This window comes from Platalea leucorodia (genome assembly GCF_965183815.1).
Source record: "Platalea leucorodia genome assembly, chromosome: 4".
NCBI lineage: Eukaryota > Metazoa > Chordata > Aves > Pelecaniformes > Threskiornithidae > Platalea > Platalea leucorodia.
This window is the reverse complement of record NC_138826.1, coordinates 87,926,464-87,953,889: the sequence shown is the minus strand read 5'-3', so window position 1 is coordinate 87,953,889 and position 27,426 is coordinate 87,926,464. Positions and strand designations below refer to the sequence as shown.

Here is a 27,426-nt window from a genome sequence, read left to right as displayed (position 1 = left end):
AATAAGGAATAACTGAGACACAGAGTGTTGGCAATAAGCACGCTACTGCCGAGCACCCTGGACCCACAGGAATGCTGATGGGTTTTAAGCATTGTGGAGAGCAGGAGGGGAAGAAACATATTTGTTAAAATGCAGGGTTCAGATCCTCGGGTGGTAGGCAGTGACGGAGCTCCAGTGCGGTGTTAACTGGTACAACGGTCTGGCGAAATGGCTCTAAAATAACAGGCACTCAAGTTTAAGACGCGCTGTTGTTTCAAATACACGTTGTATAAACCCAGGCAGTATTTGGTTTAAAAAAAGGAGGAGGGCAGAGCGCCGGGGAGGCGAAGGGAAGAACGGTGTCTTCCCACCCGGGCGCTAATCCGGCCAGCAGGCAACAGCAGAGCCCCCTTTCCCCCGACAGGCGGAGGCTGCTGATGAATTTAATGCTCTCTGAAGACCGTCTCACTTGAAATCAAACTCACTTATGACCTTTTCTCTGAGCAGCAGGACAACAAAATCCATAATGCAAAGGCAGTCAAACAGAAGACGATGACGTGATTTTTTTTAAATGAATGTTTTATTCATGAACTATTTATAAAAATGTGTAAAATACACTCAAATATATTTGATTTGTTGACTGTGGCTAAAAATATAAAAATATACTTAACAAATGCATAAATTAAATTGACAATAGTGGCACGATTCTGTGTTCACCCAGTGTTTGTTAGGAACACAAATCTAAGTAATTATATAGCATATGAAAATGGAATATGTGCTGAAGATGTTTTTCAGGCACTTTACTCCAGGCACTGGCAAAGAATTTATGGCTAGCCACATTTCAAAATCGTGGGTTTTTTTCACTATAACATACCGCCCTGCTGTAGAACACTATATATATTTAGCTACTTGACATTACTTACAGTATTTCTTTAGCTTTCAAATAAACGAAGAAACAACCAAATCATCACGCACGTCAATCTACCAGCATCATTGGCGCTGTATGTGCCCAAATTCCATAGTACTTGCTAAATTTAGCTAGTCCCTAGTCTCCAGTATTTCTTGCCAGTCTTAAAAACCAAATCCCAGTCTGAACTAGCTGTTGATCTGCGAGGTCACTGATAACAGACCAGTTTGCTTTGGCCATGGTGGTGCTACCAACAGGTCTGGAGTTTGACTTCATCAGCCTGAGAGGGACAGTCGAGGGCCCGGGGTCCACAGCGAGCTGCCTAAGTACGGGGGTGCCCAGGCATCTTCTATTCAAAGTTGCAGCCTCCTGGGACTACAGGTCCCAGAGCTCACAGCTCCAGAGCCCGAACATCTGTGACAGGGCCATCAGGGGAGCGGTTGTCATTTGATGGTGCATTATATTCACCCAAACTGTGTGTTGGAAATACTGAAGGAAATGGGAATCAATGCAAGCACCGGCCATGCCGCCCCTTGGTAGCGAAGCTGTGGCTGCGGTAGGCTGTATCTCCGAATGTCGGATGAGTTTCTCCGATCCGTGGCCTTGGGAGGAGTTGCTCTTGCAGCGATTAGATGGTTATCGTTCTCATCCCTCTAGCCCATATATTAACTCCCAGGCTGAGAAGCGCAGCTAAGTGCTCCTGTACTCCTATCTGTCTAGTATTTAACTTTTTGCTTTCAAAGTCAAAGCGTAAATAACCGTATATAATACATAATATAAACTTAAAGCTCACACATTTTCTTTTCTCTGTTCTACAACTGAAAGGAAATTCATAGTATGACATGGCATAAAATAATATTTCTGGCAATTTTAGGCACGTATATAAGCTGTATAAATAACTATAGCAGCAGAGAAAAATGTATAAAGTTGCACTTTTATGACATCTTCACAGTATGCCTATTTCTCTCACCCACTTTTATGTTCCATTAGTAACAAAAAATATCATTTATCAACTCCAGCTATGCAAGATCTTTTTTTTTTTTTTTTCCCTACAATCGGTAGTGGATCTCGTAATTGTATTGCACAGATTAAAAAAACATTTATTACAATTTTTTCATTATTAAATAAATTTCAATACAAAAATTTGAATTAACCTAAAAGCCCAGCCCTGCAAGTGCTTCAGAAGTGGACCGATATTCTTCAGGCAAGCATTCCAGTTGACTTTCATGAAAGTACTCAGGTAGCTTTGTGGACAATGCAGAGATTCACAGGACTGGGCTCCAAGTGTGCAAATCAGCTTATGGATCAGCGACAACGCTAGCCTTGCTTTGTAACATTATTATTGGGAAACATCAGGAAGGGAATTCTGAACATCGTTCGTGGACATTCAAAAGAGAAACATCCTCTTCAGCAGAGGATGTCTTCTTCCTTAAGAGCTCCTTCAAGTTCATTCTTGTTACGTTAACAATTTCCCATCGGTCCTGTTATTCAGCTTAGAGGCACAGTAAATATAATTAATTATACTGATAAGTAGGTGTCTTATATTAACAAAATGCTACATAGATACTTTTTACTTATTCTCAGTGGATTTACACTGGTTTCATATGACCGGAATTGGCTAGAAAGCAGAACCAGAGCAATAATGTGTGTGTACAGTCTCACACGTGACCTGGCCAGGCAGAGATGTAAAGCTGCTCAAGAGCATTGTGCCAGAGTGTTTAAGGTCATCTGTCATGTTATTAAGTGATGAGGAGGAAGAGGCTTATGAACTCTGTCCATTATTAGCTGAGAAAAAGGATGAAAATAGCTGTCTGCTACAACATCATCATTTTGGGTGCAGATTTGTGAACTCTGTAGGTGCGGAGGAGGGAGCTGAGAAACAACGTTAAAAGAAAGAGCAGAACGATATGTGTCTTTCTGAAAATGATGAACAACGTGCATACATAGTATACAATCAGACTTCTGCCCTCAGATCATATATTATTGAGCGAGTTCCATTTCCCTCGGCATAAAAAATGACACAGTAATATATAGCGCGAGATGATAATTTATAGGGTACATTTGGTACGTCTTCACAGTGTAATTGTACTGCTGGTAACTAACATGGTGATCTTCGTTCCTCAGCTACCGCTGCAAAAAGAAAGGACTAAATGCAGCGCACGTAACACAATGCCAATTTTCATGATGCCCTAGGTTCAGTGGTTATTAGCAAGGTCAATGATCGATCTAAAGCTGCCATGCTTGTTTGTCCTTGCTTGCTAACCTACTATCTATCTAGCAAACGAAACAGAGAAAAAAGGGGCCTGCAGAAAATTTGCACATTTCTTTGTGGTGTTGCTTAGATTTCCCTCTGTGAAAATGGCTTCCACTATAATGCTAGTTCCCTTCCTCTTCAGATCCCACTAAGGGTGGTGAATCTTGAGGTTTGTCTGAGGCCAAAGAGGATGTACAAGAGGAATGAGCAGTATTTTCACACAGAGACACCTAGAAGGTTAACCAAGCTTACATGTTGTGAGCAGCTGTGAAAGCTGATATGAAGGGTGGCTTCTGAGGCATGCGAGGATATTGGGTCAAGAAAAGATGAGACTCCAGATGGAGTAGGAAGGAAGACGGACTATCAGGCTGTTTCCTTCTCTGTAGGAAAACCAGAGTGACAGGGATGTGCATAGTCCTCCTGGTTCTGCTTTGGAATAATTTAAGAAAACTATGTCAGAGCTGCCTTGCAGGTTTCTTCAGCCATCGTCAGGCAGGTGTTCCTACTGCAAGTGTGGCTCCAGTAAGTCATGGTGAAATCACAGTAGTCTTGGCCCAGGGCCACAGCAGTTCCTCACTTAGGCACTTAGGTGTATTGGCTGGTTCTCTGGAGGCCTTCAGAAATATTTATTTCTCTCCAAAATAAAAGTGGAATTTAGGCATTTGTCTTCAGCAGCAGGCTAAGTTTTCTCTAGGTGAAGTATGGGTAGATATCTAGAAGAAGAACTACCAAGCCCTTCCTTATTTTTGTGATTGAGAAGAACTGTGTACTGCCTCTTCTCTATTTGTCTGAAGAGCGTTTTATAAAGACAAAGAATAGCTGAACAGAGTGTTCAAACCAGTCCCTTGAACGAGAAGCCTCTTTGCAGAGGAGAGAGGATGTGCCTAATCCGCTTGGCTGGGCAGGATACCTGGTGAGTGCTTTTCGATTGTACTTTTTCCTAATCACTAAATGCTTTGAGTCATCCGATGATTAGCACAGCCCTGCCAGCCTACATCCCCTGGTTTACTGATGAGCCTTTTTCCGTTCCAACTGCCCCTGTGGTGGTGACATCAGGCAACATGTAAGTGGAGGAGTTTTTTTGTGCAGACATGCTGGGGCCATGCTTTCCCTTTGTGAAAGCAAGTGGCATTCAAAGGAGATCAACGCTTAGACCAAGGCAGCTATGCTGCAAGCAGCTTAAGGCCGAAGCCAGATGTGCAAACTGTGAGATATATACCTTTATATGTCTTTATTTCAACATGTTTATCATGTCTCTATTTTTTTAGCTGTCACGGTACAGCGTTGTTTTTAATGAGCTATGGAAGTTGCCAGACTTCACACTCTCACAGGTCTGTTGACATGAACGTCTTGAGGCGTTTCCTTGAACACCTTTCTTATTGTAATTGTACGCAAGTGAAAATGCACAGACACAGGCTGTGGTCTGATTCTGCTCTCTTAAACCAGTGTAAAGAAATCAGAATGTGACCTGTCTCCCCTCTAAGCATGCGGCGGGGGGAAAGGTCTGCTAGACTTCACGGCAGCATGTGTTGTTTGATATTTTTCTACTATGTCACATTAGACTGAAACAGTTGCTTCTAGTGAGGTGGACCCTGTTTTGCTTGGCTGTTAATGAGTTCTGTAAAAGGTATGTCATTGTGTTATGGGTTATACCCATTTTTGTCAGATCACAAGCAGTAAGTTTAAAGTGTAGAGTAGCATTGTAATTCCTATACAGGACTACTGTTCCCTTGCTTAATAGTAGCTTATTTCATCTCACAAACACTGAACTAGTTAAAAAAAATGAGGTTCTCCTTATAGGATTTTTCCTGTGTGTTACGTGCCAATACATAACCTGCCCCAAACGCAGCAGTCCTGTTAGCCATACAATTTAAAATAGTTTATGTAGAACAGTTCATAAAAACTGTGATAAGAAAAAATAGTATTATCTGAAGCTTAATATTAACAATATAGAAAAAATACATATTTACATAATGCCAAAATACAATTATATACATTAATATCTATTACACTTAAATTATATATCTTTAAAAAAAAAATCACCAGACCAATAAATTATACACAGTCTCAACAGAAAAGTCTGGCACCTTTCTAGTGCATGAAATACATACATAAAAAAACCCAAACAAAACCCCTAGTTAACAAATGTGGTCACAAAAGCAGTTGTCTGTTACATTCTTAGTGCCTTGAATAAACAGCATCTGAAAGCAAGGAAAACTGAGATTAGAAAAGATAAAACAACCCAGGTGGCTTCACGTTCAGCTCTGCTAGCTGACTACAGTGCTCCGAAAGGTGGTCGTGTGGCAGCCTGCACTGGCTGGCGACTAACGTGACAGATACAGAGCACACCCCACCTCTGCTTTTGCTAGCACTCCCCACTTGTGGAACCCCGGTTATTTCAGTCCTTGGCCCTCTCCAGTCCTGCTCTACCTGTTGATGACAACTCTGATTTCTATGGGCTAGATCAAGAAAATTATTCTGATTTCTCAACATATAATCTCAATTCCCAATGTCCAAATTTGAGGAGCTACTGAGATCCTGCTGTCTGACTCTGAAAACTTCCACAGCCCTTAGGAATCAGCTCTAGCAGGACACACAGGCCACCTCTGGTTACAGCTTCTCCAGACTGGTCCTCTGGCCATGAGAACAGGAGGTGAAGGGCAGTGCTAGTGCCAGGTTTGCTACTCCTGCAATTCTTATCCCCATGGGATAAGGCTAGGGAAAAAAGCCTATAAGGATGGAGAGTTAGGAGAGGAGGGAAGAGCACAGCCTTGGACGCCTACATTATCCACTCAAGGCAGATGGGAACTCTCCTAAGGTCGCCTATACAGTCAAGAGAAAATGAGGATGATTCAGGACAGAAACTGAACACCATCAAAGACAGAAGAGCCCAGCGAGCCCAGCCACTAGCCTCAGTGTGCTTAAAAGTGGATGAGGTAAACACTGGTGAGGTACAGGAGGAAGCCAATATGATGATAGGGAAGAGTTTCGGTTCCCCAGCAGCACAGGAATCATGAAGCGTGAGACAGGGAGAGAATGAAGGTAAGGTAGGAGCAAGGAGAGACATTACAATGACTACTAATGGAGAAAATAAAGATGCAATTGCAAGAGTGACAAGAGCAGAGCAGCGAAGAAATGAAGGTCCAGGAAGAGAACGAATATCGATGGCAAGGGATAGCACAATGTGCCCCCTCAATTACGTTGTCAATGAGCTATTACATTTGAAACACTTTACAATTTGATAAACTTGCACGTACCTCTGTGATACTCTGGATTCACATTTTCATATATTGGAAACAAGGGATTTTCTTGTTCACTGCGAAGTTTTCTGGCTCTTAACACATCTCTTACACATTGATGTAGATACACATATTGACACTGCAAAAGAATTTGTTGTTAAGTCACTCCAGAAAATTTTGTAATTTAATTTTCTGTATTGTGAAAAAAACATTACAGGCTAACTCCCTCATGCAAAATCAAGGGTGGTGTTAAAAATTAAAATATACTTCTAAAATTAATCTCTTTTTCACACTAGTAATATAATAAACTCTTGTGATCACCTGTTTTTAGAAATGCTACCAGTAAAACATAAACGAACATAATATGTTTTGACGGATCATGTCATGAGTGAAAGCTCTATCAACTGTAAGGCATAATTGGACATGATGCTGTGTTGGATAGCTACTACTTCTGAATGCTTCGGTATAAAGCATGGGTAACAATTAATATGTACAGGGAAGGACACAGAAGAGACAAACAATTTCCTTATCTTTTGTTCTGAAAAGAAATATTTTCCACAGAATTTTATCACAATATATTTCATTGATGAACCCAAATTTCCTGGCAAAAGCAGCATTTTTTTCATCCAATATATGTTATAAGATTGCCTCTGACTATGTGGCGAATGACAGACTGTCTTTTCTGAAGAGTGCCTCTCATAGAAGGGAGGTAAGATGACATTCAGAACCAAAGTAGGGAGGATCAGCCTGTTATTGACTGTTTATCAAACTACCTTGATAGAATAGATTGTTAAATCCCCATGCTTTGCTGCTCTTTGTGGTTTATGACATGGGTCATTATCATTTTTTGATTAGTGTAGCATGGTACCCCAAAATCAGGCCGAGCATCTTTATATATCAAGGTGTACCTTTTTAATATTACTTTATCTCAAAGACATAATTTCTCCAATAAGCACATGCATTTTCTCCCCCCAAATCTTCTACTTGTTTTTCATAGAATCATAGAATACCAGGTTGGAAGGGACCTCAAGGATCATCTGGTCCAACCTTTCTAGCACAATCTAGACGAGATGGCCCAGCACCATGTCCAGCTGAGGCTTAAATGTGTTCAGCATAGCGGAGTCAACCACTTCCCTGGGGAGATTATTCCAATGATTGACTGTTCTCATTGTGAAAAATTTACCTCTCGTCTCCAATCGGAATCTCCCTGGGAGTAACTTGTACCTGTTACCCCTTGTCCTCACCATGTGACTCCTTGTAAAAAGGGAGTCTCCATCTTCTTTGTAGCTCCCCTTTAAGTACTGGTACATGGTGAGGAGATCACCTCTAAGCCTCCTTTTCTCAAGGCTGAACAAGCCCAGCTCTCTCAGCCTACCCTCACACGGCAGGCTTCCCAGACCCCTGATCATCCTGGTGGCCCTTCTCTGGACCCCCTCCAGCCTGTCCACATCTTTTTTTGTATAACGGGGACCAGAACTGTACACAGTATTCCAGGCATACACAGTATTCCAGGTGTACACAATATTCCAGGTTTTTCACACAAGCTATTGCCCTGTACATTTTTCTCAGTGCTCTGGCTCTGGGAAAGTGAGGATACCTGCTGTTATGCACATATGGCTGCTGCCTCTGTGGAGCAGAATCCTGCACCCCACCCACTGATTTGGTGGAAAGCTGGCCAGGGCATGGAGACTTCCTTTGGCAGAGACGATTTGGGACTGCAATGGTGGACAGCTTCTCTGCCCATGTTACAGCTGCTGTGCTGAGCCCACTGCCTTTTGAGCTGAGGGACACGGTTTTCTGTTACTCCCCTGCATGTCTCCAGCTGCAGTCTCTTGTCTTAGATGGCTTTCAGCCAAGTCTGAAGCTGGGGCAGTGTTTTGTTGCTACTGTTTTACTGCGACTGCATAATGTCAAGCAGGATGGTGCTGTGACCTTTGGCTCGAGCATCTCATTGCAAACAGTCCTGCCTGCTGGCCTGTGCTCCCCAGTGGGATTTGGCTTCCACCACATCAACAGATGGGGATCTAGCTTTTATCTCAACCCCCAAACAGGTTATGGAAGGCAAGACATGAATGATAACACCAGGAACTAGTGTCTTCACACGCATCAAATGGAGTTTGTGGAGCAGATCTTTTCTTCCCCCTCTCCCCAATTCCTTTACTTTTTCTTAAAAGATGTGTAAGAATTACTTCATAACTCACTGCTCATTGCAAACTTTGCATAATCATAAAACTCCAGGATAAATTTACTTCATTTTCTTGCAGGAGGATGAGAGATTGTATTGCTTGTGCTCCAAGCTATCTTGATGAAAGGCAGTTCCAAATCAGAAACCATATACAGACACAATTGACAGTTGAGATTAATAAGACTTGCTGAGAATACAGCAGCTCAGTGGCTGTGCACTGACACAGCTACATGGTCAGTCTACAAGCACGATACAGCTCAAGTGGGGTGAGTATGCGTCAGCTGCAAAAGCTTTCCGTCAGCCTGTCTCTTGGATGCTGCTTGTGCATTCTTCCAGGGGCAGGACTGGTTACAACAGGGATCTGGCTAAGACTTGAGCCACTGCTGGTTTAGGGCAGAAGTACATGTAGTGCTAGTAGTGGCATAGTGGGGTGCTTCTTACTATTGCTGTAGATATTTTTCTTGGGTCTGGCTACCTTTTGACTTAGATGTCATGTCAAGCTCGTGCCAAAGGTGGGCTTTGTATCACACAACTTTAGTTCTGTATAAGCCTGATGTCAAATTTAGGCTCTTGAGGTCGTTGCCTCTTTTTTCCAGCTAGGGAAAAAGAGCCGCCCTTCTGAGCCGCCTGTCTGCCTTTGCTGACTACAGCTGATGAGGATGTAGAAGGTGAGATGGATCTGTCTCTGAGGATGCCCAGACCGAGCTGAGAATCTGTCTCCCCTCCAACAGGAGGTCTTCTGTGATTAAGATAGTTCCAGGAAATCTCTCTTTTGCATTCCCAGTTGAGTCTGTCTTTATACCCATGTGTGACTTCTACATCTATCAGGAAGCGCCGTCACTGATATTTTCATTTCCAAATTGCAACAGAGCTCCATTAGTATCAAGCTGCAGGCAGACCCATCAACCTTGTTCCGATTCCTCTATTAACAGTTCACAGAGAAAATGTAAAGACTGCCTCCACAACTCGCCTTTATTAAATCAGATCCTAAGTGTTTAGCTGCTATTAGTGTAAAGTGATTTTCTTGCAGTTTTAAAAGCACAGAAAGAAATCCCAAACGCATACTTTTTCTGCACTTCGAGAATAAATGTACTTGCTTTTGCATAGTATGTTAGGAGAATGCTGATCAACTTTCCAATACCATTAATGAAAACGACAGAGCAGCTCAATAAAAAATGAACTGCAAAGCCACAAGGTCACAGTGCTTAAGAGTTTTAAAATTATGTACATCTAATTTTCTCTGTCCTCCATTCCTTTTCCCTATTATGTCGACCTATCTGTCTGGTTTAGGCTTGTCCTCCAAACCCATCCCTGAAGGACCTATCTCTGCTCAAAGCTCATTTACTGGACACTGCACTAACACAACAATGTGCTGTTAAGTGTCTGCTGCATAACACTGCTGGCGTGATTGTGGGCCAGTGCCAATAGGAGAAATCTATAGAAAGCATAGCTACCACTTGTTATGGTTTGGACCCATTGTATGAGAGCCGATGGAAACAATCCTGAACTAAAATCCTCACAGAGCTAAAATATATCTAACTAGTATTTCACAGTGGAGTAACTGTGAAGTGCCTTGAGAGCCTTTAAGATGAGAGACTGATTATTATATACTGCAGCTGGTGTTGCTGTATTGTAGGCTATCCAGAACTTACCTCTGTCTGAACCATGTGAACCCGGTGAAGCCTTAGGTCATGTACTGCTGCATAGATGTCGACAGTGTCCTTTGAATCCAGCTGCTGCAGAATTCGGTCCAGTGCAATGAATGTGCCAGTCCTGCCAACACCAGCACTGGAAAAGAAAACAACCCAAAAGATTTAAAAGGACATGGATCAGAGCATTCACTGTCTTCATGTGACACTTTTGTAAAGTTCAGATCTCCAGGATGAGAAGCTCATTGTTCAAATGGCATCTCTGGGACTTCAAATACTTTATAGTGGAATTTATTTAGGAAGGAGGAAAGGATAGCGATGGTAGAGGTATCTCTGCTACTGCTTTCTGCTTTGGATTAACTCAGTCATTGAGATACACTAAGAGACTGCACCTGACTGTAACTTTTAAGCCTCTTCTCTCCAGGGATGAAGAAGTAGGCTTGATTCTAAAAGATAAGCTGGCTTGTGCCTTATGGAAGGGCAGAGTAAGGCAGTGTCCCAGAGTCCCCAGTAGCTGAAATGCTCGGAGGTGGGGGTTAGAGACAGGAGGCAAGGAAGAGGAAAGTTGACCTGACGGTGATACAGCAGACATGTGACATGTTGCAGCACATGATGAACAGGCAGACACAGGTGGGGTCATGTAAGATACATGCCTCAGCCCATAAAATGGGTGGAGGGAACAGATACTACGTTCAAGTAGTACCACTGAGCATATGGCTTTTTCAGAAGATACACACAGCACCACACTGCACTTTCTCTCTCACTCTGTAACCCTATATTCTGCCGCAGCTGACCAGCGGATCATGGATCAGGCAGTCCAGTTTTGTCTTTTTTGTATACGTGCATAGGGATGCAGAGGAAAAGCTGCAGCCCTATGGCTTCCAGAGATGGCACAACAGCAGAAGAGCACGAGAAGGCAGTAAGGAGATGGAGTCTCAGTCAGAATGGGGGAAAGGATGGATCTGCCAGCTACTCTCAACATCCATATGTAGCCAGATTCACCCCTGGGTATATCTTACCTTTTCAGAACACCCCTTTTTGATGCAGATGTTGGGTCGCAACAGCAGCACACAGGCAATTTAAGAATGCAAAAGCTTGTGAGCATCGGCAGCTGCTGACACCTTTAGTGCTCTCCAGTGGTCCCACAGAGACACACTGGTTCCCTGAGAGTCATTTTTGGGGCATCTCCAGGGTGAGGTTGTGAGTGAGTGCCCGTGCCTTGGCAATGCTGCTCTGATGTATCTGGAGACTTAAGCCCATCAGCTCTCTCAGATTCTGTGACAGCCCATGGCCTAACAGGGATCAATATTTGGGATCTTCCCAAGGGTACACACAAAGGCTCTGTGCTGCTGACCTTTTGCTGCTGCACATACCTGCAGTGCACGATAGCTGGTCCTGTGTCTGGGGTCCTGTTGATATAATCCCTTACAGTTCTGACAAACTGTATCAGGGACTGGGTGGTCTCTGGCACACCATGATCCGGCCAGACAGTGTAGTGGAAGTGACGAATGAGCCTCGTTGAGTCAAGCTGCTCTTCCTTTTGGGATACAAAAGTACGGGTCATCCAAACAGACAAGAGAGGAGGGGACACACATAACATGCATCTTCAGAGCAAATGCTACAGCTGCCACCAGAGATGAGCTGGGCATGATGCAACTGTACTACAGCAGAAGAAACCTTCCTAATTAAGCCTTGCAGGTGTTTTTAAGGCAATTAATTAAAAAAAAAAAAAAAAAGATGAATGCAAACATACACTGCAGATTTTAAACTCTCGTATTGTCCATTCTGGGAGCACCGATTCAGACAGCATCTCAACAATCAGGTCTCCATAGTACAAGGAATCCTGGTCAAGGGGCCAGTAGTGATCACACTTCACCTGCAGGGACACAGAAAAAGATAGATTTAGTGTCAGTAACAGCTGTAAACAACACCTCCATCCAGCACTGGCAGAAGTAGACTTCAGAGCTCCTGTGCCTGAGGATGAAGGAAGAACGGCAGCAGCTGAATTCAGAGAGGGATGCCACCCCCTGACATGTCAGCTCAACAAACAGGGCCTGGAATAGGAACGGGCTAGGATGGGGCTGGGAAGTGGAAGTTCTCATCATAGATGTTTGTGAAGGGAGGAATGGGAAGCACTTCACTAATGTCCTCTTCTGGATGCCACAACATTTTCTGTGCCAACTCTCCTCAGAGCTCTGCTTGGATGGCAGCTAGGCCTCCAGTGCCCGCTTCCCCACCTCCTGCTGAGACATGACAGTGGGGTCCCACTCAGAGCCAGTGAGGTGCAGGAGAAGACAGGTGGCTGCCTGTACTGCATCTGCTTTCACCATCTCCTCAAGAAAACATGGTAAACTGAAGGGAAATAGCCCCATATGTGCCATCAGATGATCACTACTTCAAGCTGGTTTAAACTTTTTACAGATCTAGTCCCTGTCTTACAAAGGGTGCAGGATGTGGTCATACTTGGGGAGGTGGATTGCTGAGACAGCTAAATAACCTACCTACACTTGCACTCAGTAAGACCGTCAAGTGCGTGACTGGTCTCTTTGCTTAATACATCGGGGCTTATGCATCAGAGAGAATTCCATGTATTTAATGATCAACATTTGCTCTCTAGAGCTTATATTTAAAATAGTAGTTGATTGTAGTTGATGTGATAAACAGGCATTTTTTGCTCGTGGTTGTCCTTCTGCATGCTTAAGGGGATTATATTACTACTAGTGAGCAAAGTGCTGGATTAGAGACCAGAAGCACTGAGCTCTGTTCCTAACTCTAGCCTTGACATGCTTCATGATCTTGGGATGGTCACTGCATCCTCACTTCACAGCCTTAATCTGTTTCCAGTCTTTAAATCATACCTCTTATCTCTTACTGTATATATCCTTGACTGGGGCCTTTGGTATTAGTGTGGTGCAAACAATATCCATAAACTTTTAATAGATGTTAAAACAGTCATTAATAATAAAGAAGAGTCACTGCTCACCCGGCCCTTCTCAACACACTGGGTTACCATGACAATATTGTGAACATTTTGTTCCCATGCCATCTTCCAGAACTCATCTTTGGTACCAGGCAAAGGGCCCTGAGTCGCTATGTATTCCCTGCGGAAATTACTGCCCTGCAAGTAAAGAGAACTCCATTAGTTTCCATAAAGGCAGAAAAAAAAAGATCTTCTAGCAACTGTACAAGCCGTAAGGTTGCAGCCAGGGCTCTGCAGTAACAATGCCCTTGCTGGGACAATAGTTTTGAGAGCTAAATTGTTACTTTGGACCTGGAAGCAGAAGGCTGGCTGGAGCAGAGAGAAGGAAGAGACTGCGGCAGTGTATCTGCTGTTCCTTTTGTGGCAGTCAAAGCTTTTCATTGTTCTATTGTGTTCAGCACAGTCTCAAGCAATTTTGGAACTACTAGGGATTTTTGTTTTATTTACTGTTTTTAATAAATTAGCTGAGTTCTGGCTTGAAATCTGGATTGCTAAAGCCACTGCTAGTATCAATCACAACTCTCTGGCAAAGGGCATTGTTGTAATCTCAGCCAGTTTCACCATCCTGCAAGGTGCCAACACTGTCAGGATGAGCTGCAGCTCCACAATGAGGATGCCACCTGCAGTGATAGCTACAGTTGTTGTGGACACTGTATAAAATCAGTGACCTTTAAAAATGTGTCCTTGGCCAATTAGACTTGCTATCTTACATAACTATAGCAATCCAAGAAAGTGTCCTTAAGTGCTGGCTAAATCACTCACAGTTAACTTAATGGCAGTCAGACACAGCCTTTCAGCACACCCACAAAATGAGTTCTCAGACTTTTAGCTGAAGTGAATAAATGAAGGGGGAGGGAAGCCTTAAGCATCCAGCTTTATATTCAGTTTTAGATGAAGGACAAATTACCACTGGAGGGAGGACTGTAAAATACCATCCTTGAGTCACTTACTGGTATGTAGCTTGCATTAATGTAGTCTGAGCAAGGGTCATCATCCACATTGGAAAGCTTCACTCTTGATGTATCATCTAGGAAGAAATTGATTACAAGAGACTTATGGCTAGGTCTTGATTTTCAGTCCCTCTCCCATTTACAGAAATGCATTTGTGAAAGGACTGGCAGCATTATTACAAGGATTTTATATGGAAGGCTAATTTAGAGGAATAACTGTTTATATCTGTACTGCCTCTTTCATACATGAGTGCTGTGGAGTGTTCCAAAGACTAGGAGAGGGATGGGTGAGAAGGAAGCAGTGAACATCCAAAAATTCCTCTGGTGAGTTGCATAGGATTTGTTATGGCAACAGAAGAGCCACAACAGCATCCTCCTTTGATCCTGACAGCAGCGTGCTGTACTGGAGAGCAGTGCCCAGTGTTGCCATTGAAAGAGCGGTAGCGCTTCAGGGGTCTGCACAGCTCCCAAGCTAACGTGTGTGAGCAGGCCAACTGTCTTCCCTGGGACCGGTGGCATCTCCAGTACTACAGAGAGGTACAGAGTGCCTAAGCCACCAGGTCACTGGTTTGTGAGATAACACCATGTTGGATCTCAGTCAGACATTGTTTCTCGTACATCGCGGGCATGCTCCCCAGCCCAGCACGGCAGGCAGAACACAGGAGATGCTGTGAGGCTGTGCTCCAAGCACATACCACATCCAGCAGCAGGGCAGCACGTGGAGCAGTGAGTCATGTGGTGTTCCTCCTTGATGCACAGCACGTGTTACCTCCGAAACAGGCAGATAGGAGATTGAAGGGGGAAACTCAATGACAGGTCTTGCCTCAGAACAGGGCTAGCCTCACACGTGGGCCTTACCATGCAGAACCACGCTAGCTCTACACTGTATAGTGGTTTGCTGTGTCCTCTGAAGAAGAAAGATTTGGCAAGGTTGTCAAAACGCACTGAATGGATGACACCCTATCTGTAAACAACCCTACTGTTATTTCTACTATCCTTGTTATCAGCAGTGACTGAATGCCCATAATAGCTGGAGCTTTTTCTCTCCAGACTGAATGCTAGTCATTACATCTCTAGTGTGAAATGAAATTACTGGTCTGTGTGAAACCGTTTAGGGCCATACATCATCTGCCTCCAAGCACCAGAACCTGAGCTGGCAGAGGTATTTCATCTCTGACAGGAAGGAGGGAAGGGATTGGCTGCACTCTCTTTTCTACTAGTCTTGCTGAAAAAAGTGAAAAATAGCTGTCGTGATGTAATATTACACAACCAAACCTAAAACTCACAGGGCAATATATTATTGTATCGATTTTTCCCTCTGTTCTCTGGCAGAAGTGCTATGTCACATGTCTGGTTTCGACCCACATCTTTTAAGTCCTGCAAAAGAAAGTAGGAATAAAATGTGAGGTGAAAATAATTAAAGGATGTGACAACACAGGGGGACACAGTGCTTATCAGCTCTCAAAGGCCATGGACAGAGAATGGGTAGTTTTTTAAAAGAACAAACTGAAATTAAATAGCTAATCATACTGGTTTAAAGCAAGCACATGGCTGGCAGGTGCTTTCTGTGCTTTATCACACAGATGTGCCACACAAATGAATGCTCCTGACCTCAGCCAGACAGGGATCGGCAGAGGCTGCCAACCAGAAGATGCTATGCCAAATGAAGAGCTGGTTTCTGCATTAGGACAAGTGGAGTTCAGGTGAGACTCTCAAACTTATTTGGATTTGTGTGAATAAGACAAACAAATGCAGGCCTTTTTAATCCATCAGTTCAGCCAGCCCGCCCCTTCATAAAGCAAGTCCTTTGCCTAGAGTAGGATCCCACCTCATACTCCTTGGACAGGAGGTAGTTGGAGTCTGCTTGAAGTTTGGTGAAGTGTGCTTCAAAATGACTGACTTTGATCGGACTAAAATATTCAACAGGAGGAAGAAAATCACAGGATGAATCACAGTCATAATTTATCCAGTTGGTTATCAAGAGGTTTTTTTAGGTATTAATTTTTTTCTTTTTTACCTGGAAGTTTTCCGGTTCCTAGAAATGATTTCAAAAAGAAAAAGAAACACTTCATCAGTGAGTGACCAGATGCGCCTGTTCATCCATGATGCCATGTTAAAATAGTGCTCTTAGAAACAAAACTTTTGATTTTACCCTTTTTGCCCCAAGTTCAGATGGACTGACAGTGGCCTGTCCCTGCGAATGCTCAGCCTTGCTATAGGTCTTTCGTGGCCATTGCTGGAATAAAAAGGAAGATATTCTGTTTTATCGTTGTATTCTCATACTGATAAGAGCTACCAATAACATAATTTACATCATTAAGTTGGAAAAAAATGAATTTGAGAAAGTCTGTTTTGATTTGTGGCTCTGATATGTGACAGTGCTCCTAGCTGTGGCACAGAGTTTTCTTGTATTTTAGTTTGGTAATAGTGATGTGGAGTGTATGCATGTGCACAGGCAGTAAGACTTTTCTCTTGCTCTGAAACACTCACAGCCCAGCCTATCACTAAGGAGGGAGTCCTATGTTAAGACGGGCCCTAAGCTGGTTGATTCTCTACATGCAGAGAGGAACAGGTAGGTAGATTTTCAGACTCTGCAGACCAGGCCTCTAGGAGATGCCCAGGTTCATAGCAAGAGTTAGTGGCAGCACCACAGTGGGCTTTGGGAAAGCCGCAGAAGCGGTACTCCATACGGTTAGTGTTGCCTTTCATCCTTTCACTGCCATCACCTCTTTCAACATACCTCCCTCAGAGAACACTTTCTCTTTGCATATGATAAGGGAAAACCATACCGGTACTTGCAGTCCTGCTGGCTATGTAACTCACAACAAGAAACCACGCTCTATCTGAAGTTTATCTACACTAAAAAAATGCAATGAGACGTGCAAGGTGAAAACCACATCACTCTGCATTCTGTTCATGCTCTATATGTCACTATGTGCTGAGACAGTTAGGAGTGCACAGGTCTATACATGCAAAAGCAGACTTTATTTACTATTGCTAATGATTTATGCCTCTTTTTTTTGGATGGCAGATAGAGGAATACACTGAATTTGTTTGTAGAGCCTAAGAATAGCATTGCTAAAGGGTAAATCCGTTCTGTCTAAAAGCTGCAACTAGCCAGAAACCAGGTTTTTTTCCAGTGTGAAATTCTGGCATCTGAAAAGCAAATTTGAAACAAAATAGACCTAATCTTGTGTCAGTAAAAGAACTGAATTTCAGAATTTCAGAGTTTCCCATGTAACGGAAATGTTGAATTTTTTTATTTCACAAACCACAAGGAATTTCATATCAATAATGTCATATCTCTTTCAGTCATGCAAAATGGATTAAGTGGATAAAGTTTTTTTTCAAAGTTGAGACAGAGTATTTCACTTTTTAAAAACATCTAAAATTCACTATTTAAGATTCATCTATAATGTGAAATACACAACAATCAATCAACAAAAAAATGAGAAGTGAAGTTTGAACTAATCTTTTGGACATTGAGGTAATGTCACACCTTAAGATTTTTTAACTGACATGATAAAGTCTAAATGAACAGTTTCAAGAGCTTCCCATCTACAATGCAGATGAAATTAATTTTAAACATTTAATTTTTGACAAAAGACAGTTTGAATGATAAACCAGTTATTCAGAAATATTCAGATTCATACTGAAAACTAAAAGTTACAAGGATCCTCTATGAGATAATTCTGACTAACATCAGCAGGTATTTGAATCATAAATATATAAATCTCTTAATATGTAAGTTATTAGTTTTGTACTTGGTGTGTACAGATGCTGGGGGACATAGATTTTATCTGTTAAATAGTTCAGTGCATTCCTCCAATTGTACAGTTCGGCTTTAAATATTGTATTGCTTAAATGAATAATTTGACCTGGCTTCAATAAGAGACTGGTAAAGGGACTCAACTTACCTAACTTTTTGTCTGCAGACAAATAAAGCAGTAACAGCCACTAACATCACAATCAGAAACAAGCCAGCACTCACACCTTCAATAACTCCAAATAGAGGCTCTAGAAACAAAACAGTGTATTTATATATCTTGAGGAAAAGATATGAAGAATCAAAGAATCAATAACTTTCAGGGGATATGTTATTATCAGCTAAAGAAAAAGGTTAAAGACAAGGAAACATAACGCATTTAAACACTTTGCTAAAACCTGGCCTTGATTTTCTATCCTTATTTTTTCCAAACATTAGGCAAAATCTTTCACTCCCAACCACAGTAAAAGCAAGCACAGCTCCGTTATATGGGAGTTTGGTTCTCTTGCACTTTGAAGTTTTCTTGGCGATAGCTTCACTGACCGTTCACCCTTTCCTCTACTGTCAGCAGCTCCATCAAGCAGTCCTCTGAATTTTCAAACTAAGGCTGGATAAGCCATGGCTCCAGCCTCATTTCAGAGCAGCCTTCAGGACATGCACAACAATCTGGTTTTGTTCCACTCCTTGCAAATAGTTCTAGATACCAGAGTGTTCTGAGGCACAATATATGATCACATGCTACAGTCATTGAAAAATAAGCCTGAAACTAACCTGCCTCTGTAGTGATCGGTAAAGAGAAGAAGGTGTCTGCAAAGAGCGGTTTAGGGAGTTCCTTTGGGTCTTCACTGAAGAGCTGGGTAAAAGCCCGTATGCTGATCCTAAAAAAAACAATACTGTTATAGTTAGAGCTCATCAGATATTCAGAACCAACAGCAGAAAAGTAAGAACTCATTTGCCCCTTAGAGATAACTAAAACCTTTCCACTGACCGCAGACAGTTCTTAATGCAGGTTCCTGAGTTAAATAGTACAGCTGGGAGAGCCCAGCTAGTACAGCCGGAGGGCTCTGAGGTACCCTGAGAGAGGTAACGGATGGGGCTCTGGCTGCTGGCACACACCGCCTGACCATGCCTGAAGGCAGGACTAGCAGAAGCTGCAGTGGGGAGAGGAGTCAGAAATGCTTCTCAGTGGGGAGATATTTTCCCTCCACATAGCTGAACAGGGCTGTGCTAATGGAGCAATGTTCATATTTCCCAGACTGAATTTTTGGGAAATGTGCCCTAATGAGAGCAGACTGTGGTAGGGTAGCACTGTCTTGATGATGATGAAGAAGCTGAGAGGCATTGTGTGCTGCTTGGCACGTGCCCATGTGGCTGTCCAGCAAGCAGCTTGCAGACCTCTTGGGAGTGTGTTGGCCTGCGGAAGGGGTGTGACTGAGCTGCACCGGAGCTCAAGTTTGGTCTCACAGCCTGCGTAACTGCTGAGCCTGGTCTTGGCAGTCACCCTCTTCCACACCCTACAGCTAACCTGGGCCTAGCTCTGGAGCCTGGGGATGGTGCCACAGCTTAGAATAACCACCAGGCTTTTCTAGCTTGTTCCAAAGAAGTGGTGTGGGGTAGTGGTGCCAAACAGACCAAGTGAGGCATCCTTGCCTTCTCCTGTTAAGTACTCTTCTGACTTAGCTGATGGTCTTAAGTCTTTCCAAAGAGAGATTTAGCAGCTATAGGAGAGTTCCCCATCAAGCTGAGGGAAATAAATAAGCCTACTCACTGCACTGAGTTCTGTGCATAATTAATTGTATCATTCCCGTGCTAGTGAAGGACTGGTTCATACCTATGGAATGGGGACATGGGTAAAGCTTTTATAAATTCAGTGAAACACAAAGAACATCGTACAACCCAGTTATTAGTCTACAGAAGCTCAAGTGTATCGGGCATCCAGACAGCATGATGCCTAATAATGTGACAGAGCACAACTACCAACATAAACCTAACCTATAAGCAGTCCGAGGCTTTAGAGGTCCATCGCAGAATTTTTGCTGATCTGGATCACACCTTCCTCCCAGATTTTCCATTTCTCCTCCAAGTTTAATGTCAAAGCTTTTATACTCGCTGTCAGGGTTTTCAGCACATCTACTGGCAAAATAATTGGTCTGGTAGATGCGTATAGAGTCGTTGTGTTTGTATTCCAGGTAGGAAGGTAATGGGTGCTGCTCATCCGGCTTTGGTCCTTCACTACCTACATCATGTGCAGAGAAAGGCAGAAGGTTTATGTACCACAGCCATTAATGGGATGCAGTTTATAGGCTCAGGCTGTTGACAGACATATTCTTATCCAACTTTCTAGCATTCCTTGGAGGCTGCGCAGGCTACCTTGTGCATACAAAGCTACAGTGGTTAGGGTACCTTGTTTCTAGTACCAATCTTGCTACTACTTTTCTGGGGAACTTCAGACAGATTTCCTCACAAGACCTTAGCACAACTTTTCCAGATACAATGCTGCAATAGGCATGCATGGGTTGAATTCAATGCTATGATATTTTTTACAGTGCTGTTTGTGGGAATCTCTGTGATCCTACCACCAGCTATTTCAAAAAGCACGTAAAAAAAAAAAAAATCCACACACTAACAAGTCTTCTGTATAGAGAGAAAAGCTGCAATAGGAAATGACAGGAGTTCCCTGAATGAATACTCACAATAATGTGTAAAAGACTCAGGTAAGCAAAACCATGGCAATGAGTAGTCCCCTTCTCAAAGAGCTTTATAGTCTGCACAAACATGACAGAGTAGACAGTCGAAATATTGTCTACGCTTTTTTTTCCTTAAGGGCTGATGGACAGAGAGATTAAGAAACTTTCTCAGGGGTCACAAAATACATCCTGGCATGCCAGTAGATGAAGCCACTTCTAAAAACAAGGTATTAATTGTTGAGACATCCATCTGTTTTGTCACATGTAGGTCAACTGCAGAAAGGGAAGTTTACATGCATGCTACAAGGGCAATTTCTGTTCTGTTTCACAGTGCTGCACACAAAGTCATTTTCTTCAGTAAGCAAACACCACCTGGGAGATGCTACCTTTGCCTTCTCAGCATGGCTTACTGAGGTTCTCCAAAAGAGTTGCCTTAGTGTTCCCACCTAACATTTAAACTACCTTTTGAGATCTGTGCACAGCAAGGCAGTTTCTTCTGTGTCCACTGCCAACGGCATCCAACATGTCTCCTACCATGGAAATTTCCTGAACATACATGAGATGATAACCTAAAGTACAAAAGCTAACTACTGCTTCTGGCTCTGCAGTTGCTACTGACCCTCTGAGGAGAAGACTGTGTTCCTAAGTCTGCAGGCTAGGCAGCAAGCATAGATCGAAAACTTCTATGAAACTCAGCTGCCAGATGAGGAGAAGCTCCTTTGCTGGGTAGTGATGGGGGTGTACCTCCCCATGTAACTCCTATAGGCTAAAGAGAGAATGGTATTAAATCATGACACTTACCATCAGCCTCTCTCACAACCACAGTAAAGTACTTCACAGCTCCATTAGTATCACTAAACCAGCTGCAGTTAAAAGTAAAGTTGATGGAGGATTTGGTAATCAGCACGTCTTTTTTGTTCACTCGTATGTCTGGAGGTGGCTGAGGGGGACCTGAGTAATAAAAAAAAAAAAAAAGAAAAAAAAAAAGAGAAAAGCATTATCTACGTATTTGCTGGGAGCTAGACCTAGTAAGGGAAATGCAATTCTTAATAAAGCTCAGCTGACTGGACCCAAGTCTCTGATTCTATTCTCTTTGCAATCAAGAAGGTATCTTCACCTCCTACAGAGAAACTGCCAAAGGATGAAACAAGCCAGCAGTGAGCTAACTGTAACAACAGTGGCAGCTCCTCAGTAGGAATTCCTGCAGAAGCCCACATGGAAATGCATTAAAGTCTTGCTAAATCTCTGAAATCAGAAATTGCAGCTGCTAAAAATAACAGAGGTTTAAGCCAGGTATTTGGAGGCCACGTAGCACACTCACTGCGGGAAGGTACCTATTCTAAGCATCTAAATTTCTGCTTCCTTTTCCAGAGGAACAGCCCTGAGTCAGCCAGACACAGCATTCAACTATAGAGTACCATCTTCCAGACTGACTGCAGAATTTCCATAGGAAATGTTCTTCGTATGATAGAAAGCTATACCTCAAACCGTGACACAGCAGAACGAAACTGGAAAGCAAAGTACATAGGGAAAAAACCTTCAGAGAAGCAGTGCAGCAAAAGTGGGGATTTTAGAATCCTCATTGCTGAATCTTTTAAAAATCTGTATTACTGGAACTATATTTCATGCATGGGAAACATATCGAATATGTAAGCAGGTGGCTAAACTTCAAAAGGTTTTAGATTGCAAAAGCAACCAGTAATTCACACATTTATACGTTGTTTAGCTAAACCTCTTAGACCTACAAAGCCTAGCTGCAATTTTTTGTGTTCCCTTGAGGTGTGGCCTCCAGTGTTAACCAGAGCCTGGGAGGGCAGCAGTGTTCAAAACAAGTAAGATCAAACGTGAAACAGCTAACTTTCAAACAGGACTCAGTCTCACTTCTTGTGACATGAGTAGCTAGCTCTTAATACAGCTGAATTTGCAGCATCCTTTGTGGTAGAGGAAGGAGATGACACGGTTGCAATTAAAAGGCAATTGATGGGGGAAGGGAGAAGGTGGGTTGGTGACTGAACTCTGTAGCTTAGGTCACTAGCTCCCAAACCAAACATATTTTTTATGATCTAGCATTTCACAGAAATGTGGCTTTTAATAAACAGCTATAGAAGCATCCCTGAATAGGCCTCCTGGCCATCCTGTCATTTTTGAGAAGTTTAGCCCCGGAGCGGTTCAGGCCCCTGCGTTGTGCTGTGCCACTGAATCCAGCGGTACTGCAAAAATTGGAGCAGCTCTAGGGCTAGCAATGGCTGTTGACGGCCGTGATGCCTGGCAGTGCAGAGGCACCAGCAGATGCTGTCACTACCCTCCACTCAGCAGCCTAAGGGTAGAGAAACTGATGAAGCTGTTTCAAAGCACATGCTTTGGAAATCTGTGATCTTTCCTCAGGTCTAACTCCTACAGGTGATTTGGTCAGGTAGCATCTCAGAAGAGTGTATAGAGAGCCCAAAGAGGACCCAGTGTCACAATCCAATGTCCTTACTGAGGGACCTTTTTGCTGAGGATGGCTACCGGCTGTGAGGGGAAACAGCCAGGCACAGGAAGCCAAGCAGCAACCATGAGGACAATTAAAGGTGTGGGATGACGAGGACATCTTTGGTGCTGAACATCAGAGCAACAGAATAATTTTTCATGTTTCTCAGGCTATATTTCATGAATGAGCCAAATAAGCAGGTCTGGCAATGTAATGAGAGGCAATATAGTTAAAATCCTGCATTGTCTCTCACAACAGGGGCCAAAGGACAGGTTCACCCTATTTTGGCCACCAGATTATGAGTGCCACACACTGGCAATCATGGAGTTCAGAACTCCTTTTGCTGTCTAACCAACACAAGCAAATGCTCATTGCTGCTCACTGCCTCCCTTCACAGCAACTCTGAATTCCACTTACGGTCGATCATTGTGATGGTGCTGTCTTCAACTACTTCACTTGTCATGTCTGCAGAATGCACCTTGATGGACACCAGGTATCGCTTGTGGGGAACGAGGGTCATGATATTAAGCAGGGATTTGTCTTTTTCTATCCTTTTAGAAAATTCCACTTCACGATTGTCCAGTTTTTTGCATTCGACACTATACCCATCAAAGTCAGAATCAGGAGGAGTCCAGGAACACGCGATGGCAGTAGAGGTCTGGGGCCGACAATGAAGACTTTGTATCTTGTCTGGTTCTAGAGGAATGTTGAGAAGTTGAAGCTCAATGGGAAAAGCATCAGGCATCATGCACTCTGCTCACCCCACAGCCCCTACATTCTGCATCAACCATTTGATCGAAGCAGGAGGCTGGGAGCCAGAATTCTCACCTCTTCTGCAAATGTGTGCTGCCTGATTATTGGGCAAGGCAGTCTTACTCATTTTAGCCATCTGAAATTGGATCTACTGACATCAGCCTCATCAGGTTTGTGAAGCTTCAGTAATTGCGAAAACAAGCAAACAAAACTACTTGCTGAAGTCTTAACAAGAACAGCAACACTGGAAAGCAATGGATTTCTAGAATTCTGTTACAACCTATTTGAGGTTACATGTAGTCAACAGTATCAGTCAATACTAAGACTGTCATCTCATGACTGGCCTGGTTTCCTGGGTAGCATGTGGTCTGTCCATATTAGTAAAACATACCACAGAACTCTGCTTTATCCACGTAATATTGGAGCATCATTTATAACATGCAACATGTAAGAAGGACAAGATTTCACTTTCAGATGGCTGACACCTATATTTAAGTGATTAAATACAGGTGAAAGAGGTAGCTATGCTCTCATTTTAATTAATATGATCAATGAGGTCTAAAGAGCTACTCAGCTTACTAAACATAGATGCCAATTTGGAGCTCAATCCCACCCCAAGTGACATGAGGGTTTGCCAAGGCTCAGTTATTTTTACAATTCCAGGTCACTTTTTCAAACCAGCCTGCTACTGAGATTGCCAGAGACAGCTAGAGATTACGTGGATCCACAGACACTGACAGAAACTCAGAGCACTGAAACACTGATTCCAGTTTCAAATCTAGTACAGCAGGGTTTCATTCATCCTTGCTGTCTGATCGTTCAGAAGCATTTTGATTATTTCAATATCCCACTGTCCCTAACGTCAGAGAAGTTTGGATATTCAGCCTTATTTTACCCCTGAAAGTGATTGATTCAGGCTCTGCAACTGAACAGCCCTACTCTGGATGTGAACACTGCAAATGTATGTCCATGTTCAATCTTTAAACAGTTGACCTTGCACACAGCAAGGGCTTAGAGTCTAGCTGAATTCATTGCCAGTCATTCATGAATTTATTAATGGAAATTACTGACTGCAAAAGGTAAGATTTAACAGTTTTGCATCTTCTCCAGCTGAGTGTTAGGGTGCAGTGGAAATTGTTACTTACTTGTTCTCACACTTGCAGACTGTGACTGACTGTATGTCTTCCAGCTGTCACCACTGACCGTTCTGACACTGAACTCATAGAGTCTTCCTGGTCGCAGGCCATAAATGATGCGTACTTTTGATTTGCTGCTGCTGTAGGGATTGAATACTGTGAGGGGATCTTTTGGAAGCCACTGCAACTCAAAATCGTCATAGTCTGTCCAGTCTGGAGGACCCAGCCAAGTGATTGATAAAGAAGTGTTTGCAACATCAGTAAAGGATACAGTGTTAGGTGGGCTGGGTGCTACACAGGAAGGGGGGGGGAAGGGAAAAAAAAAAGAGATTCTTAACAAATTTTTTACACAAGACAAATAAGATGAAACATGCATTATTTTCTTCATGCATCACAAAGTGGTTTATGTTATCCCGTGTACATAGCCAGTTACTGCATCAGTGCTGATGGTGTTGACTTTCACAGACATTACATATTTCTGAGCCTTTGAAAGAAAAACAGTGCTGAACAAAATCACACTCCATTGGTTTAATACCCTTAAGGATATCCTTTAACTTTACACCTTCAGTGACTCTTATAATAAATCCTCCCTCAGAATAAGTCTGTCGCATAGTTGTGAACTAATATGAACTCTGACAGACGGGACTAAACAAAAATCCCAAAGCTTTTGTGTCTTTTACCTGTTCTTCCTTCAGCGTTTGCTGTGTTGGTCAGGTCGCCACTGTGAGTCACCACAACCAGAGTGTACTTTCTGCCAGGAATGAGCCCCTGGAAATGCCATTCTTTCAGGTCTTTCCTGTGCCATGTTTCTTTCTGTGTCCCATTTGGGTTGTAAAGAGTCAGCTCATAGAAGTCAACATCTCCTGCTGCTGGACCCCAGGTGAACCACAGACTGTCTGTCATGTTTCGGTTGGATGCCTCAAGACCAACAACTGGGGCTGGTACTGAAAAACAGGGGATGAACATTATTTTCTGTAGAACATCCTTAGGGTCAGGAGAAGCAACAAGGTCAAGCAGACCTTATGCTTATCCTGTAATGACAGCCACGTAATAAACTAGACAGCCACCACAGCTGGCCAAAAAGCCAGGAACCATCAGGAGGCATATCGCAATAGTTTCCTTTCTTATTTTGAACTGCCACTGTCCCCAAAAGAGGCTGAAATATTTATAATACATAGTTTTGCAAATACTAAGCAGCTTTTTCCCAGTCAGTGTCTGGAAACATCCAGTTCTGAGGTAGCTGAAGAAAGCACAGAGGCAGTGGTACAAAGCGGTTACTATATGGTGCCTCAGAGGATAAAGAAAGGTTTCACAGAGTGTCAGGGCTGCTAGAACTGCTTAGGAAACTCTGCTTCCCAGGTGTGGCTAAACAAACATGGAGCTGCAGCCAGAGCTCCCCATGGGAAACTAGTTTTACTTCACTGCTAGATTGTCTGCCCCATTAACCCTACTGGTTTTGCCTTTTGTCTTTTCCACTCATAGACCAATATTGCTTCTAGGATGGGAGACAGCCGTTTTCCTTTCAGTCTTATGCAGCATACATGGGGATGTCCTTCTCCTGACCTGAGTACTGGGGAACTACTCCTTCATTTTTTCCTCTTGTAACCACAACATTCAGAATTTACCACCTTCTTTATCTAATGCTTTTCATGTATAAGAGCCAATTTTGGTATTTCTCATAGTTGCTCTAATCTAGCATGAACATCAGACTCAGACCAGCTCACTGGTGTCCCTCATTAGCATCACACTTGAGATGGATGATTTTCTTAGATGTTCTTGCCTGTTCTTCCAAAGACAGACGACTCATTAGTGAGGTCTCCGCTGTGGGTAACAATCACCATTCGATACATCCTGCCTTGCCGCAGGTTCTGGAATGAACATTCCTGGAGGTGCTGCTCTCCTGAAATCCTGTCATGAAGGGACTTGTCTGGGTTGTATAGGAAGATGTCATATGAATCAAGCTCCCCTTGTGAGGTGGTCCAGCTGAAGGACAGTCGGTCAGTGGTGTTCTCTGTGACCTTCAGATTTGTGACAGCTGCTGGAACTGAAAAGGATAAATGCAAGAGTAAATATCAAAGTGTCTAGCCACTAAGCTGAACCTTTAATAAAGTAACAACTCATGACTGGAATACATTTCAATTAAGGCACAAGTAGCTAAGTAATGTCAACATCAACTTTCAGAAGCAATAGGAAGGCATTTACGAGGTGCCACTAAGTCTCTCCAATACAATGTTTGTATTTCCCAGCAGGCTTGGTTCTCCAGCCTGTGCTCACACAGAACTGTCCATTAGTTTCTACAAGAAGCTTTAATTGAGTAAAGACTACAAGACTCGGCTCTCAGTTTAGAGGTGTGTATTAATGTCAAATCCTGCACTAAGAGCCTTGAGATTGTGAATTAAAAACTTGATGACAGTAAAGCATTCAGGTGATTCCATAACAGATAGACTGGTGGAAGCATCCAGGACTTTGGT

General features: G+C 43.0%; 1 protein-coding gene across 4 annotated transcripts in view; it reads right to left on the bottom strand.

Annotated features, from left to right (window-relative positions):
- Positions 1-550: 550 nt before the first annotated feature.
- Positions 551-27,426, bottom strand: part of PTPRB (protein tyrosine phosphatase receptor type B) — a gene marked incomplete at its 3' end in the record, with an annotated part of 67,437 nt that continues 40,561 nt past the window's right edge. For 2 of the 4 annotated variants that reach the window (XM_082310691.1, XM_082310692.1), the window contains 18 exons: positions 26,736-26,999; positions 25,636-25,899; positions 24,965-25,246; positions 23,484-23,762; positions 21,398-21,547; positions 19,902-20,145; positions 18,681-18,787; positions 18,061-18,160; positions 16,296-16,379; positions 16,161-16,178; positions 15,972-16,053; positions 15,430-15,520; positions 14,144-14,220; positions 13,197-13,331; positions 11,967-12,089; positions 11,587-11,750; positions 10,217-10,352; positions 6,372-6,518 (listed from right to left, as the gene is read on the bottom strand). In XM_082310691.1, coding sequence (XP_082166817.1) covers positions 6,372-6,518; positions 10,217-10,352; positions 11,587-11,750; positions 11,967-12,089; positions 13,197-13,331; positions 14,144-14,220; positions 15,430-15,520; positions 15,972-16,053; positions 16,161-16,178; positions 16,296-16,379; positions 18,061-18,160; positions 18,681-18,787; positions 19,902-20,145; positions 21,398-21,547; positions 23,484-23,762; positions 24,965-25,246; positions 25,636-25,899; positions 26,736-26,999 — 2,747 coding nt within the window. Of the gene's footprint in view, positions 5,342-6,371; positions 6,519-10,216; positions 10,353-11,586; positions 11,751-11,966; positions 12,090-13,196; positions 13,332-14,143; positions 14,221-14,899; positions 15,051-15,429; positions 15,521-15,971; positions 16,054-16,160; positions 16,179-16,295; positions 16,380-18,060; positions 18,161-18,680; positions 18,788-19,901; positions 20,146-21,397; positions 21,548-23,483; positions 23,763-24,964; positions 25,247-25,635; positions 25,900-26,735; positions 27,000-27,426 lie in introns of those variants that run through there. The other 2 variants (XM_082310694.1, XM_082310693.1) reach the window with 2 other exon arrangements.